We start from the raw sequence: 16683 nt of genomic DNA on the forward strand, positions 1-16683 counted from the left end.
GAGGATAAATCTTTACGACTCCTGATTTGATCACTCCATTAATTATTGTCTCGTGCTAACCTCAAACCAAAATGTCAACTGTGGACACAAGATGCAGTATGTAATAATCTAATGGTCAGAGCTGTAAATGAAATTTACAGAGCACATTAATGCTGCCTCTTTTATAAGCTCCTTTGATTAATGACTGCATGCCCCTTTTTTTTTTTTTTCTTTTTTTTTTTCTTGCTCCATCCTCAGAGAAAAAGTTTCATGTTTAGTTTAGTTTAGTTTTGGGGGCTGAGAAAACAATCAGCATGCTATTTGCAATTACTGGTGTTTTTAGAAGTTATTCATGTGTTACCTACACAAACAAGGTCTGGAACAATGCTTTGGTATTTATTCTTTGTTTTCCATTGTCGTGTCTCAGTGTCATTTGTGGTAACGTCAGCAGTAGAAGTTTTATGCCGTTTGTCCCAGTCGAATGATTTAACAAGGATGCACTTTTACTTTGCAATTCATATTAATGCAACTTGCATATTTCATGATTAAGTGCAGGTTTTGTGTTTGTTGCATGCCTTGGAGTTAATTATATACAAGCCATGATTCCACAAAAGTTGGGACGCTTTTAAAAAACAGAATGCATCAACTTCAGACTTTTTTACACAAAAAGTTTATTAGTCTGAACATAGAATATACTGTTTCTGTCTCATCTTTAATTGAATATGTCAAAAAATTCTGTTTTATTTACATGTAAGACAACATCTTGTCACCTGTAATGGAGTTGTTAGAGACTTTTCAATCTGCTTTGTTAAATCAAAACACCAGGGCATTTAACTGTTTTTCCTGAAGATCAAAAATATCAGTTTGAACATAAAATATACTGTCAGTTTCTACTGTTTTAATTGAATACATCATGAATCATGAAAATAATTACTTTTTGTGTACAGAGGCCGACTTCCAAACATATCTCAGCCATAAAGTTGAAATAATACAACTTTTCTAGCTCCCATTGTAGCTGCGAGTAAGATGGAGGTTTGTCTAGCGCACGATGTTGAACTTTGACCTCAGACTATCGTATCCGGTTTTTGACAACCTCCTAACTTTTTTAGAATCGTGTTACAACATAACAACTAATTCTTACACAGTTTTTTCTGTTCCTACTGCTGAGAAAACATCTTCTCATGCTTTTCCAAGCTGTGTTGTTAAATCACAACACCTGGCATTTAACAGTCTCTACACATTCCTGGACACTCGTCCACCTTCAGTAACATCCCGATAACCTGCTGCAGTCGACAAACAACAAGTGGATGTCTTTGAAAGTGAGTGGTGCTGAATAGAAGAGCGTCGCTGCGTGTATCTAACGCTCGAGGCGAAGTGTTTGCTCGTCTTTGCAAAAGTCTCGTGACCCTTGTAACTACTTCATTTACGGCATTTACGCACATTTATTTACTGTTTAAACTGTCTTTTATAACGCCTGACCAGAAGTTTTTTGCCCTACACCAGGGGTCTCAAACTCAAATTACCTGGGGGCCGCTGGAGGCAGTATCAAAATGACCAAAAAAATACACAAAATTACTAAAAAGACACAAAATGACCAAAAAGACACAAAATTACAAAAAAAGACACAAAATGACTGAAAAAAGACTAAATTACTTTAAAAAAGACACAAAATGACAAAAAAAGACACAAAATGACAGAAAAAAATTTCTTAAAGAAGAAACAAAATGACCAAAAAAAGACACAAAATTACTAAAAAAAGACACAAAATTATTTTAAAAAGACACAAAATTACCAAAAAAAGACACTAAATTACCAAGAAAAGACACCAAGTTACCAAAAAAAGACACAAAATTACTGTTTGAAAACAGTAACTTTGCTCGTCTTTCCATCTCCCGGTCGTCCCCCCTGTATCAAGTCCCCTCGGGACAGAGACTATTTGGTTTGTCTGTGATGCAGTGTGGCGGCCATTTTTCATCTCTTCTCTGCATTGTTCGGCCCGGTCTCTGAGGAGACACTAATTATTCATTTAAAGCTCCGGCTCTTCCCTCTTCCCTCTAATTAGATGGTTAGTCACTCTCCCAGGGCCCGGGGCCGGGGCATTGATCTCTTCCAACTCAGTCCTGTTGTAACACAGCCTCCACACACACACACACACACACACACACAAATGGAGATACAGTAAACATGCACGTGATATGCGACACAGAGTGGAGGCTGTCTCTGTCACACACACTCACACTCCACCAGCGTGTTTTCAACATCCCACTCTCAGAGCCAGATACAAATAGTTCTCTCATTCTGGCCAATAATAAGTCCCTTATTGTCTAACTGTAAACTGTTTACAGGCTGGATAATTTATGATCTCCATAGCAAAGCAGTGCATGAACCCCAACCGAAACGCATAATAGCAACTCCCACCTCCTTCGCAAACAATACCGAGTTTCCAGAAAGGCTCGTCCTGGGGGAGTTAGTGGCATATTTCTCCTGTTTTGTTTTTTTTTTGTTTTTTTTCTTCCTTGTGTTCCTCGCTGGCTGTGGTGTAGTCAACAAGACTAATCACAGGCTAGATGAAACGCAGCAGCTGTATTTGTTTATGTATTGAATATACTGTACTACAAAAGGGGGTAATAAATGGAGCCGAGACACAATGAAAGGGACCTAGAACAACGAGTAGATGCAGAGAGACAGATGTGATGGAAGGGGGAGAAAAAAAGAGAAGAAATCACATAAACAGCGACTGTGATAAGTGTTATTTCCTTGCTTTGTTGCACTTAGCATTCCTGGGAAGGCAGTGCATGTGTGTGTGTGTGTGTGTGTGTGTGTGTGTGTGTGTGTGTGTGTGTGTGTGTGTGTGTGTGTGTGTGTGTGTGTGTGTGTGGATTTGAATTGTTAACCTGCTGGCGGTGCATTAATGGCTTGGTGGGAGTGTTTCCAACATACCTGTGTTTTAAATTACTCGCATCAAGCCTTTTAGCACTTGAGGAATGTGCTTATAAAACCTCGCTTCTCCTCTTTTGACCTCACGGCTTTAACATTGCTTCTCTAATGTGAAAGCACTAATGACTTTTTTTTTTGTCTGTGTCTCTGGTTACAGTGTAATTGGACGTTAATGAAGCAGTGGTGCTGCTTAACAGATGATTTTGGCCACAGTCAATGTTCAGGTTTTTTTTTTTTTTTTCCTCAAAAGCTTCTGGTTCGTTTTCTCCGCCAGAAGTAGTTTTTTTTTTTTTAGTAATTTACTCTCAAAAATGAATCGCTAAGATGTTAAACTCTGCTTAATCTCTGTCTACATAAAGGCTGCAGGGCTAATGCGACATAAAAAGAAAAACATTTCAATGTTTACGCATTCGTAACATTGCCAGAAGACAAAGCATGTGATGTGATATACAGCGAAAGAAGAAAAAGGGTGAAATATTGAAGACGTGCAGCTGAATGTGATAAATGTGTGATTCTCTGCATGAGGCTGAGAAACGAGAACGTGTCGCTGCTTCGCCTCATCGGTTTGATGGAGCTCAACTTGTTTTCTCGTTTTTTATTATTTGAATTTTGACACAACGTCTCAACTAGTCAACGCAAACTTCTTCAGGTGTTACAGTCTGTCTCCTACTGAGACTCTCAGCTGATTAAATTGTGTAGGAAATTTGTTTAAAGAGAAAAAAAATGGAAAAAGCCTTTTAAATGTCCCACAATCCAGTGATTTACTAGCGCTCGATTTCGTTTCGAACTACCATGCGGCATGGTGTCCATGGCCGTTTCTTAGCCCTGCTTTTGGTATCCAATCACAGAACGGCAAGACGATGATGCGTACTACTGGACAGACGGAAGCTTGTAGTTTTGTAGTTTTCTTACGGATCCAACATGGCTGCAGCAGACGCAAAGCTCTCTATGGATCTAGCTGTAGACAGTGTTCTAGATAGTCTAAATCAGGGGTCTCAAACTCGCGGCCCGCGGGTCAATTGCGGCCCTCGTGCGGATATTTTGTGGCCCTCACCTTGATATGAAAGTTTAATGTGAGTTTTATATGAATGGCACTTTACCGTGTTGTGTGTGGAAGGTCCCTTTATTTACTTTTTTTTTTGGTAATTTTGTGTCTTTTTTTTGGTAATTCTGTGTCTTTTTTTGGTCATTTTGTTTCTTTTTTAAGTCATTTAGTTTTTTTGGGTCATTTTGTGTCTTTTTTGGTAATTTTATGTATTTTTTGGTCATTTTGTGACTTTTTTGGTAATTTTATGTATTTTTTGGTCATTTTGTGACTTTTTTGTCATTTTGTGACTTTTTTGTCATTTTGTGTCTTTTTAAAGTAATTTAGTGTTTTTTCAGTAATTTTTGTCTTTTGTAATTTTGTGTTTTTTCTGTCATTTTGTGTCTTTTTTTTGTAATTTTGTGTCTTTTTTTTGTCATTTTGTGTCTTTTTTAAGTTATTTTGTGTCTTTTTTTGGTCATTTTGGTACTGCCTCCAGCGGCCCCAAGTAATTTGAGTTTGAGACCCCTGGTTTAGAGCGAAAGTTTATTTAAAAAGAGGAACAACGTTTGGCTTTACACTCCTTTATCACCACCAAAAAGGATGTTTTAGCCTTGCTTCCAACAGGATGTGGCAAAAGCCTAATCTACCAACTAGAAAATTAATATTAATTTTTTCTGTCAACCAGCTGTTTCATTGATCATTGCTGTGCTATATGAAATGGATCAACACATAAACAGATGTGAAAATATTGCCAAAATTTTAAATATTTTAAACATCACTACAAATGCAGGCTGCTCTAAATTAAGCAAAGTCATGACATTAATTATATTTACCAGCCTAAATGATTAATGTAACCTAATTTAGATGTATTGAGGTGAAGGAAGAAAAGTTTAATCAAGTCTCAAGTCTGGAGCCTGAGGCAGCCCGTCTGTAGTCTCCAGGAACAGCAGCTATAAATCAGAAATATACAAAACAATGAAAGCAGAAGCTAATAATGATTCTATAAGTTAATTAAGCTTTTATTTTGGTAAGTTATTTGATACTGTTGTTGTTATAATACCTCAGGCACTTCTTTCAATATTTATTGCTACAGAAATGTTTCAGTTGGTACGGGGAAAGTATGAAGAGCAGCTGTAATTTTAGTGCTTTATTAATTAATTTATTTTAATAATAAAAAAATAAAATAAAAATAAAGGTAATGCTGACTCAGGTGATAATGGGGCAAATATATTCAAATCAGTTATTATTATTATTATTTATTTATTTATTTATTTTAATAAGAAATAATGATTCAGTTACTTTATGTTGTAATTATTTGTTTCATTTTGTTTAACAAAATTTGGAAAAATTAATTAAAAAATTATAAAATTGCCTTACACATTAAAAATTGATCCCAGTCACTTCAACAGAGTGAGGCATACAGATATGATAATAATAATAATAATGTATAAAATCATACATAAATTGCAGCTCGAAGTGCTTCACAGTACAGCATTAAAACCAAAAAAATGAAACAAATAAAATAAAATATAAAAAAAGCATTGAAATATACAAAGAATAAAAATATATAAATTAAAGGCAAAAAATAGTAGTAATAGCAGTAAAGAAATAGTATCAATAAGCATTCTCTATCTGATCAGAACAAAGTTCAGGTGTCGGTATCAATATTGGGACAGAAAATGTAAATTCATCAGTTTATTTCAGGCTCTTGTATCTATATTTAAGGATGAAGAGATGAGACGAGCTTTTCTACTGAAAACCTCATAACTGTATAAAGCAGAGACTTAATATTCTCTCTGTGTGTCTCACCTCCTGTTTAGGTGAAAATATGCATCACGCTGTGCTGAAAGAATGTCTATTCATAATAAAAAAATCAATTTTGTAAGAAGTGGCACTCATTAAAAGTCCCGTACTTCTTTAGACTCACTCTCCATATCTTCCTAATTTATTTTCCTTGGATTACTTTTTGCTCTTTTACCTTTCAGATGTCACAGAAATTTATAACTGTAATTATGTTTCCTTAATAGCATGTTTGGCTCGGCGCTCCCAGCCGAGTGCCCTCGCCAAAGCCTGCTGCACATGTTTGATGCTGTTTGTTATATCCCTCTGTTGTTCTTTTCTCTTTCTCTCTGATGTGTTTTGGGTCGGTGCTGTTGTTGTTGTGTCTGCTGCGTCGACGGAGGTGTCTCCTCCTGCCTTCTAGACACACACCCGTCAACTTTGTTGTTTTGCCCGCTGCCTCCTGCGCTGCATTGCATTGTGGGAAAGCTAACTAACTAACTGCTCTTCTCTGAGCCACGGCAGCAGGCCGCCAGGTTTGTGATGGCTGCAGTCAAGCCTTGTTTAGCTCTCTGTGTCTGTTTTTTTAACTTTGTGGGAGTCTCCCCTCCCGCTGTGATCTCCTGAGGTTTTCAGAGGTCTGGTCTGGGCTGACTGGAGCATTTATGCACCTTGTGTTTCCTCCATTTCTCCCCTCTGGCTCGTTAAAGCCGAAATTCCACCCACGGCTTTGAAGTGTGTTCAATGTGTTTGTTTTTTTCTTTCTTTTATTGAACGCGGGGATATTTGCACTTGTTGCGCCTGCATAGCAGATGTTTTTTAAAGAACAATGCTTCGCTCAGGAGTTCTCGTACGATTTTACACACTGGATAAACACGGCATGCAGACGAGCTGCTGATGCCTCCTTCGTCTCCAGTTCCTCACAAACCTCCACAGTGCTCTGGGGGAGATACGATCCCACCACCTGCTGCTCTCCAGCCAGCGCTCCGCAGCCCCTGGGACCAGGAGAGGACAAAGACTGATAAATTGACTGTAGCCTGCAATCTTCTTGTCAAAGCAAAATGAAAAAGGAGCACTGCTGCCTTTAATCTGCTTGTTGAGCCCTGCAGTGGCATTCTGTCCTCCGCTTTTCAAACGCTCCATTGAAGTGGTACCTGGCTGCCTTGCTCGGAGGGAGGTTGTCGGTTCCCAACCAGGTGTTTATCTCTCCTCTCCTCTCATCTCCCCTCCTGCACACTTCACTCGGGTTAATCCACTGTATACTTAAGTCACGGATAAAAAAAGAAAACTGCTGTAGCAGCGATGTCCCGTCTCACCTCGGAGATTCTTATTACTGTCATGTTTGCCGTGAACTTGTCATATAATCCAGCCCCTTAATTCTGCCAGTGTGCACCACAGAGTCTCGCTAAATGATTCAAACAGCCATATTAATCCATTTATGAAGCTCTGGCGTGGCTGAGGGCGAAAGAGGAATATTGCTCATGATTTATTGCTGGTGTGAGGGAATCTGAGGACTTTGTTTTCAAGTGTTGAGTCATTTGTCAAACACAGTTCCGCGCAGCAGCGAATCACGACTGCAGCCAAGATCTGGCCGGTCACTTTCCGGTCAGCAAACGTGGGTGAAAGGCGAGCAGCGGCCCTCCCTCTGCCAGTCTCTTTCACTTCACCCCCTCCCCTCCCCTCCTTCGCCTCCTTCACTTTTCCAGTCTGTGGCAGGACATTCTTGCGGACAACAATTTGCATGGAATCTGAAACATGTCACACTTTCCCCCCAAAAGCCTTTGTGCCTCATCCTTGCATAAACAGAAAGAATCTGCAGCATCTGTTGTGCATGTAGAGGAGCTTCGTGCCAGCCAAAAAGTTAACATTAACAACTGGCACCCCAAAAAACAATGCACGTGTGTGGTCTTTATCCAGGTTACTCCAGTTCACAGAGGCAGCTTAACCCATAAGAACCAATGGTGACACACGTGTAACAAACACTTGAAATCTTCTAGAATCTCCCATATTCAGCTTTATGCTTCACTTTAACTCATTAAATCCAACAAATTAAAAGTGACAGATACTCAACACCCTGGTGTGGTGGTCATGTGACTGTGACAAGAAGTGACTTCTCCAAAATGTGGCTGTGACTGGAAACAGAAATGTGAAAAAGTATCTAATTTAAAAAAGCGTATTTTTTGTTACGAGGCCAAGTTTAAACCCATTTAACAATTCGAATCCTGTATTACATTTAACTTGTTCCAGAACAAATTAATGTCACAATTTTGATATATGTTATGGAGATGCAAACAAAAAGGCAAATGGTTATTTGTTTTTATTTATTATTGATGTATTATTATTTTGTTACTTAAAAAAAAATCTGAAAAAATGATTTGTTGTTAAGCAGCACTATTAATGTCATAATTTTGATAAATGTTGTGGAGATGCAAATAATTCTGTAAGCAGAAAATGTGTCTTTGTTTTACTTTGTTTTTTTCATTTTAAAATAAGAAATATCATAAACCTAAATACCATAAACACCCAATGTAAAGTTTATGTCACATCACAGATCTTTGACTATCTTCATATTCATAAAACATCATAAATGTGTTCTATGTGGTCCACTTGGTCTGTGCTATATCCCCCATAATGTTCCTTTAAGGATTACTGGCTCTGGGTTCTTATGTGTTGAAGTGATGCCCCTCTACAGTGACAATTCAAACTACATGCAAATCTTTTTTTTTCCCCCTTCCTTTTGCAGGAATATATTCCAAAATGTAATCACGACAAGCTTGTAAAGATGGATAGAGTGTCGTTCTATTTCTCACTGCCAAAAGAACTGGGTGCCAGTTGTTCACTTGGTGGAACTTGCTGTCATCAGACGAGCAGCTTTCAACATGCAAATGTTTGAGAGGAGAAGCCACACAGCAAGGGAAAAGCTCCAGAGATGTTCAGTTCTAGGACAGTGTTGGTGTTCAGAATCAGGGGAGAATCAGATTCTCTCTGCTTATTGTCAGGCTTTGCAGCATCCACAAAGACTCTGTTGTTGCACACACATACAGGACGTTGCTCCTGTCTCATATCTGACTTGTGATCAAATGATTTCTTTTACCAATATGTGGCTTCTCGGCTGAATTGCATTTATATTTCATGCAAAATAACTCAACATATTAGCTCTCCTGACCAGCGAAAGACAAAGAAATCCATCTTTCGTTGATGCATTTTCTAAAATGTCATGATTACATTTTGGACATCAATGTCTCTAAAATATGTGTTTTTATTTTTAAGGTATATTCAGATCATGAAAACTTTCCAAAGCACTTGAACTTTAAATTTAATTCTCAAGTTCACTCTTATCCAACTCGTCAGTCTTTAGATCTTCATCCTCCAAGATTTCTTACATGCAGAGATCAATTTATTGTTCAATTTCAGGACTAAATTATGTTCTTTTCCCATCTGGCAAAGAACGCCATCTCCTATAAAATGTTTCAAAAGATGTCTAAAACCCCATTTAACTGCTGCTTTAAAATTCTTTTTCACACACAAATACCCTTTTATATCATGTTCATTTTTGATTTTATAGTTTTTTTCTATTATCAGTGTATTACTTTCTTATAACTATGACATTTTAGGTGGAGGCTTTAAATAAGCCCATCTGGGTTTTCTGCCTCTCCCTGCACACTTTTTGTTATCTTTGTCATTTTTATGTAATTCTAACTGTGCAAATAAAAAAAAGATGTGACACTGTTATTTTGGATTATTGTAGAATCAGGATGATCAGTCATGATTTGATTTCCGTTTCCCAAAATTTCAATCATTTTAAGTTCATAAGAATGCAAAAAACGAGGGAGCATCAATGAGCTCTGTATTAAAGCTGGTTCGTGCAACTTGGGAATCAAAAATGAATTTGGAAGAAGTCTTGATAAAGAACAAGGGCATTTTATAATGTCACATGCTTTCGATTTAGTGTCTCAGAGAAGCATTGACATGCAGTCTTTTCTCTCGTCTTCTCCTAATGAGCCTGTTTGTCCCCTACGGTCGGGTGACACCAATTCCAATTAGACTGAAGAGCTTTGGGGCGCAGAATTTTTCGTACTTGCAGTGGAAATTACTTTCGGATTGTGCATTTACTTCTGTTTGTCAAATTCATTTTACTGTCAGAACGTGGAAATGAAACAAGAGTAAGCCTGTTTGAATTGCACTGAAAAACAAATCACAAGTGGGATATAGACCGCTGGAGGCTTTTGTTGGCACTTCCTGAGCTATTACGTTGAATTTAAAAGGCTGTGGTGTTTAATCACTGCGCTGGATTTTGAGAGATTGCATAGTATTTGATGAATACACAGCGGATTTAGGGATGTGGGCTTTTCTGTCTGACTTGTAAAAGGTGTCAACATCCAAACTCCATGTGAATGGTCTGATACGTCTGTGATTGTTGGCCTATTTGTGTCATGCATCCCCAGGTTTTAATGTTTGATGTGACGGGTTGCAGCAACGGTCAATGCCACGAGGGTATAAAAAAGTAAAAGTAAGATGTAGAAGTTGTATGAAGTTGCTCATTTAAGCAAAGTTTATCTCAGGTAGGAGTCTGGAAGCGAAAACTTCGGAGCATGAATTTTTGCTCTAATTTCTCCTTTGTGCTCTTGACGGGTTGAAATTGAACCTGCGTTTAATGTAAATTGAAGGTGTTTGACTTGGCCTCCTTCCAAGCTCTGACATTAGTTAAACACCACCTGGAAAGACGCTACGCAACCTTTCTTGTTCTTTATTTCTTGGCACGTTAAACTTATAAAAGTCGACGTGTAGAAAATGTTCTTTCGTTAATATGATGCAACTTGCTCTCACATCGTTCTGAGGGTACATTTTCTAGATTCCAGCTCTCTCGCTATGACTCAAACATCTCTGTCTTCTTCATCCCTCCCTCTCTCCTGCTCCTCCTCGTCCTCCATTACCTCTCACCTCCTCCTCCTCCTCCTCCTCCTCCTCTCTTTTCTTCAGAGGCCAAATTGTTGGCATGCCTGTTGGCAATTCACAACAAAACATGCAAACAGAGGCCTGAATACTTCTTGAGTGTGTCACCATAGTTTGTTCTTCAGGGGTTGGGGGGCGTGTCTCTGAGGCAAAGTGTTAATCACAAACATGATGATTAAACTCAAACAGCTTAGTGCAGGGATGGGCAACTGGAGGCCCGGGGGCCGCACACGGCCCGCACCCTCACTTGAAGTGGCCCTCAGTACAACTACATGCATTCGAGCATGAAATCTCAAAAGTGCAGTGTAAAAATGCACAAAATTACTTCTTGCAATTAATGTTGGTCTGCTGTTCTTGCACTGAAATAAAAGAAATCACAGTAAGTGGTTATTTTTTATTTGCTTCAAACCTTTTGTATTCCTATTTATACTGTTAAACATGCATTTGAGCATGAAATAAGTTAAGTTACTGCACTGTAAACATATTTAAAATAGCCTATATGCACCCTATATGTGGCCCTGTGGTAGTGTGGCCCCCTCCAGCTTTTAAGTTGCCCATCCCATGCTAAGTGGAATCAACAGGGCACACGAGGGTTCAAGGCCTGCAGCATATGATGTGTTTCATAAAATACAAACCAGGGACTGATCCTGGCCAAGGAACTAAGAGGGAAGTCTGGATATAGGAAACTTAATGACACAAAGCACCCTTATGTTTGCCCAGGAAATGCACCAAATCAGCATTTCTTATAGATTGGATCCAAGCTGTTGAGTGTAACTGATGGTTTTTTCCCCTCTGCTCTTGTCTCCCTACAGTGCCTGGAAACCTGGGCTGCTTCAAAGACAGCGGCGACCCGCCCACTCTGTCCGGCAGCAGCGAAACCTCCAACAAGCTCACCATCCAGAACTGTATAAGCTTCTGTAGGAAGCAGAGATACAAGGTGAGAGGTGAACCTGAAGTAGAAATGTGGGAAATAAGAAGAAATGTTCAATATTATACAGTCATGGAAAAAATGATTAGACCAGGGGTCTCAAACTCGCAGCCCGCAGGCCAGTTGTGGCCTTCGTGATGATATTTTGTGGCCCCCACCGTGATATGAAAGTTTAATTGGTCATTTTGTGTCTTTTTTTTGGTCATTTTGATGCTGCCTCCAGCAGCCCCCAGGTAATTTGACACCCTTGAATTAGACCATCCATTTTCTTCAGATTGTTGTTCATTCTAATGCCTGGTACAACTAAAGGTACATTTGTTTGGACAAATATAATGATAACAACAAAAATAGCTCATAAGAGTTTAATTTAAGAGCTGATATCTAGACATTTTACATGGTTTTCTTGATAATAACCAAAATCATTATTAAGAAAACCATGGACCATGACTGTATGTGAACCCTTTGGCGTTCTGAGTGGCAGAAGATATTGATATTATATGAAACTAGAAGATCTAAGGAATCCGTAGGTACCAACCACGTCACAATATCTTGGAAAGCAAATCACAATATACACGAAACGCTCCAAAGACTCATCTCAATAAATTAGAATATCATAGAAAAGTTTATTTATGTCAGTAATTCAATTCAAAAAGTGGAAATAACACATTATATAGATCCATTACACACAGAATGAAACATTTCATGTCTTCATTTATTTAATTTCATCTAATTATAATGATTATGGCTTACATTTAATGAAGATCTAAAATTCAGTGTCTCAAAAAAAACTTTAATATTACAAAAGACCAATTTTAAAAAGTATGTTTAATATGGAAATTTTGGCCTCTGAAAAGTATGTCTATATGACTCAATACTTGGTTGGGGCTGTTTGACTTGAACTACTGGAAATGTACTTTTCCATCATATTCTAATGTATTGAGATGCAGCTGTATTTGAATAAAAATCGGCTCTATTGGTGCCCACAAGTCTCTTTATATTCATGCATCCTTTATGCTGAAAACATGCAGTTTAAAGCAAACATATAGTTTTTCTCATGCATTAAAATGTGCATACTGGGCTCCTTAAACAATGGTGGGATTGCATAAAGCTGAGACTTTTGTGGATTCAATGAGCCAAATTCTATTCATGTTAGTCCCCATAGTGGCCATTTCTTTGCAATGAGAGCATTTCTTGTGACGTGACCTCAGTGTATAAAATGAGCTGCTGACCTCTTGGATAATCACAGCCTCATGACACTTCACAACCACAAACTAGAGACGTAGAGCATTCAGAGGATGGATGGCTCTCCTAACTGTATTGACAATAAGGGGGTTTTCTCAGCAGTTTCCAGAACTTTCTCTAAAAGAGAAAAAAAAGACTCAAATACAGACTCTTTTATCCAGACAATTGTGGCGGAAAATGTAAATGTGTCCCCTCATTCGGTGTAAAAGTGTCCACTCAATAGCCCGTGTCATGTCTAAAATGGACGTGAGCCTGCTCTTGCAATAGTCAAGCTTTTATGTAAATCATCTGCATTTACGGGCAATTTCCTGACAGTTATCGCCCAGTGCCCAGTGCAGTCTATACCCTCTTTATTCAGCCATCAAACGTCCTGTTTCAAACCAACCAGCGGATGACAAATCATCACAGCAATCAAGGCTGACAGCTGGAAATGAACGGTTATTAGCCCAGTGGGCACCTCCTCTTCAATGCATTTTTCTCATCTCTGTCTCTGGCATGCCATTGTCCCAGCTATAAACAGTGCCAGGTGTTCATTTTCTGTCTCAGCAGATCCGGTTCAGCTCTGTCTGCATTGACAGATACTGACAGCCCCCCCCCCCCTCCTCTTTCAATTCAGCAGATGTTACAGGATGTGGCGGCAGATTGGCATCGTTCGCCAATCTACCCTTGGACTGTCACTGTCCTTTATGCACACGTGAAACATTGGTGCCAGGAAGTACGTCTCCTCCCGTGTGACTTTTTGACAAACAGCATGCCTGATGAGTGAGACAGCAGTCCATGGCTTGTTTGCTTCAGCCAGAAAGTATTCACGTTGGTGTCACTTCATCAGATAGAATAATGCAACAAGGACGTCGCTTGGCGAGAGCACGAGCTCCACAAATTCCTCTTCCATGAGAAAAGACGCAGAGTGGGAAATGATGCAGTACCTTCTAGTTGTGTGAATTCATTTAGGGCCCGAACAATTGGACAATGGTGTCCTTTTAAATGAAGGACAATAGCCCTTTTGAGAACAAGCAGCCAGTGGTGGCGAGGTCAAGATGTGTGAAGGTTTTTTGACGTTTTGCATTCATGCTCTGACGCCTTCAGGAGCCGTTTACTAACAGTTTTTTTCCGATTTGAAAGATAGATAGGTGCTATTTCTGTATGGTTTATTCTCTGCACCCATGTGTGCAGCTGTGTTGGTTGAAAGGAGGCTTCTAATCAGCTGAGAGGTTGTGGTTCTCCAGACTCAGATTACAGCATCTTGTAATCATGAGAGAAAGAGCAATTAGGGCGCTTCAGACTAAAGTCACTTAGGTTTCAAAGAGAGAAGGAGCTCCATGCAGTGACTGTTAACACAGTGTCACATGTGGGGAACAAAACCTATTAAAGGCCTTTGAATACTTGCAGATTTATTTTATTTTTATGCAAAGTTGTGATACAATGATATTTTGAATATTTTAATATCCAAATTCTGCCACAGATTTTCTCCTCTCAGCCGGTCTGACTCCCACAGTGTTCCCCTCGCCAAATGGATTTATAATGAATAGCATTATGGGAAGTGTTGCCCAAAGTTTGCTTTGAATTGCTGATGCAATGTTTTGCATAACTTCTTTTGTGTTTTGCAGCTTGCCGGCATGGAGTCAGGATATGCATGTTTTTGTGGCAACGAGGTGGACCAGCGTGACCACGGCGAGTCCCCCAGCATGGAGTGTAACCACGTTTGCTTCGGAGACCACACCCAGCCCTGCGGCGGAGACGGCTGGGTCATCATCTTCGACAGTGAGTGTTGACTTGTGTCTCTCTTGCTGTGACTCTGATCTTTTCAAATATGGCTCTTAGTGTTATAACACCTGCAGTTTTTATAAACCTTAACACCTTCCTTCAAGATGTTTTGTTGAACTTAACTCCAGAAGGCCCAGAAGTAAATTTCCATGTGATCAACAACATTTAACTGCACATTTACACTTATTTAGGTAACGCTTTATAATAAGGTCCTTAATAACCATTAATTAACAAGTAATAAGGCATTGTTCTCGCTTTAGATCCGGTAGTTGCAAAAAGCATAGTTAACTTATAGTTAACTAATAATAGATGAGCAATAAAGTATATTTTAATATCAATAGGCAAACAAAATAAGATTAATAAAGGCATGGCAAAGACATAATGGGTGGGTCATGGGTGTTTGTAATGCCATTATTAACACTTGTATAAGTTTATAAACACACAATAATATTAATAAGCATCTTGTAAGGACTTACAAGGGCCTTATTACTTGTTAATTAATGGTTATTACAAGGACCTTTATATAAAGCGTTACCCTTATTTACTGTGAAGCAATTGACTAATTAATACCTGTTGGTCTCAGATCCTTTAATTTTAAGATTGTCCAACTTAGGTTTAAAATTTTAAAAGCCTTTATTACGAATTAACCAACTTTTTGGCTCCGAATTATGGTTGCAGCGATCCATCATATTATCATCTATGGTTTGAAATGTAAGGTTTAAGTTTCAATTATAATGAAACATATAATGAAATCTTTTCTTCAACCAAATAAAAACAACCTTCTGTTTCATTCCTTTGAGGCTCATTGTAACTGATAGTAATAATTGTGCAATGGCATATAATGTGAAACTGTGATATCTCCTGAGACAGTTATTGTACCATGAAAATCTTCACCTGTTTCAACCCTGCGCACAACACTAATTCTTCTTCTCTAAGTCTTTAAACAATAATATAATTATATAAGCACATAATAATACTAATTATAATAAGCACATAAAGCTATGGTTAGTAGGTAGATTATACTCAAAACAATATCATTAAGATACTATTGCTAGATTTAAGAAGAAAATACTTGGTAAGCTTCATGTTTTTTGCAGTGTAAGAACCAAAATTAGCGGCCAGCTGTTTTTATTCACTGGCTTTTAACTCAACATGAGCCTTTGCTCTGTTTTAGTTGTTTTTATCTGTTCTTTGTGGTTTTTAATATTAATTTTAAAACCCACTTTTATTTACTGTTTTCTACCCAGCATGGGACTCGCTCTGTTTTAGTTGTTTTGACTTGTTCTCTGTTTTTATTGTTGGTCTGTCCTGCCATGTGCAGCACTTTGTAACAGCTGTGGCTGTTTTAAAGGGCTCTATAAATGAAGTTGATTTGATTTGATTTGATTTGACCTGAAGGAATGCAACTGATAACACTGAAACACTTAATGACAACATTGACAAGTGTATTTAGTGTGGATCATACCATAACTGGTCAGGAATGGGGCCTTTACCAATCTGGTGTATCAGTGTCTTGAAATCCTGGGACATGGTGCCTGTTACTGAAGTACTCATGACACCAACCAGGGCCGGCTCTAGGCATAGGCGACATAGGCGGTCGCCTAGAGCGCCATCTGCTGGAGGGGCGCCGCCAGTCACCCTCAAGAGAGAAAAAAAACCAAACAACAATAATTTTCGATGCCCATTGTCACCCTTGATTCGTGTTCTGTCTTGAAAATAATAGATATTAACAAAATAAAGAAACAGATAAACAATGACATTTTGTCACTTGTGGTGCTGAGTCATGTGACGTGTGGTCATTGCCTTGCCCCCCTTTGGACGGTCGGATTGCTGTCACAGAGGTCAGGTCACGTCAACTGACAGACACGTTATGTTTTGACAAATCTTGCAAGATGAAACAGCCGTCAAAGCTCTCCGGTGCGCAGTATCGAAAGAGAAGAAAAGAGGAGGAGGAGAAGAAGTTTTGCTTGCTAGCTAGGTTGAAATAAAGCAACGCTAGCTTAACACAGTTAAGCACATTTTTTGCATGGTTTGCACTTTCATCGTCTCTCTTGTCTCTAACTTTGTTAGCGGT

At 38.7% G+C, this 16683-nt stretch overlaps 1 protein-coding gene across 1 annotated transcript in view; it reads left to right on the plus strand.

The window, feature by feature from the left end:
• kremen1 (kringle containing transmembrane protein 1) overlaps window positions 1–16683 on the plus strand; it is a 93481-nt gene that overhangs the window by 62690 nt on the left and 14108 nt on the right. Inside the window, exons 4-5 of the mRNA XM_059336615.1 lie at window positions 11488–11612; window positions 14453–14606. Of these exons, the coding sequence (XP_059192598.1) occupies window positions 11488–11612; window positions 14453–14606 (279 nt within the window). The remainder of the gene's footprint in view (window positions 1–11487; window positions 11613–14452; window positions 14607–16683) is intronic.

The sequence above is a fragment of the Centropristis striata genome, chromosome 7 (assembly GCF_030273125.1).
Source record: "Centropristis striata isolate RG_2023a ecotype Rhode Island chromosome 7, C.striata_1.0, whole genome shotgun sequence".
Lineage (NCBI taxonomy): Eukaryota > Metazoa > Chordata > Actinopteri > Perciformes > Serranidae > Centropristis > Centropristis striata.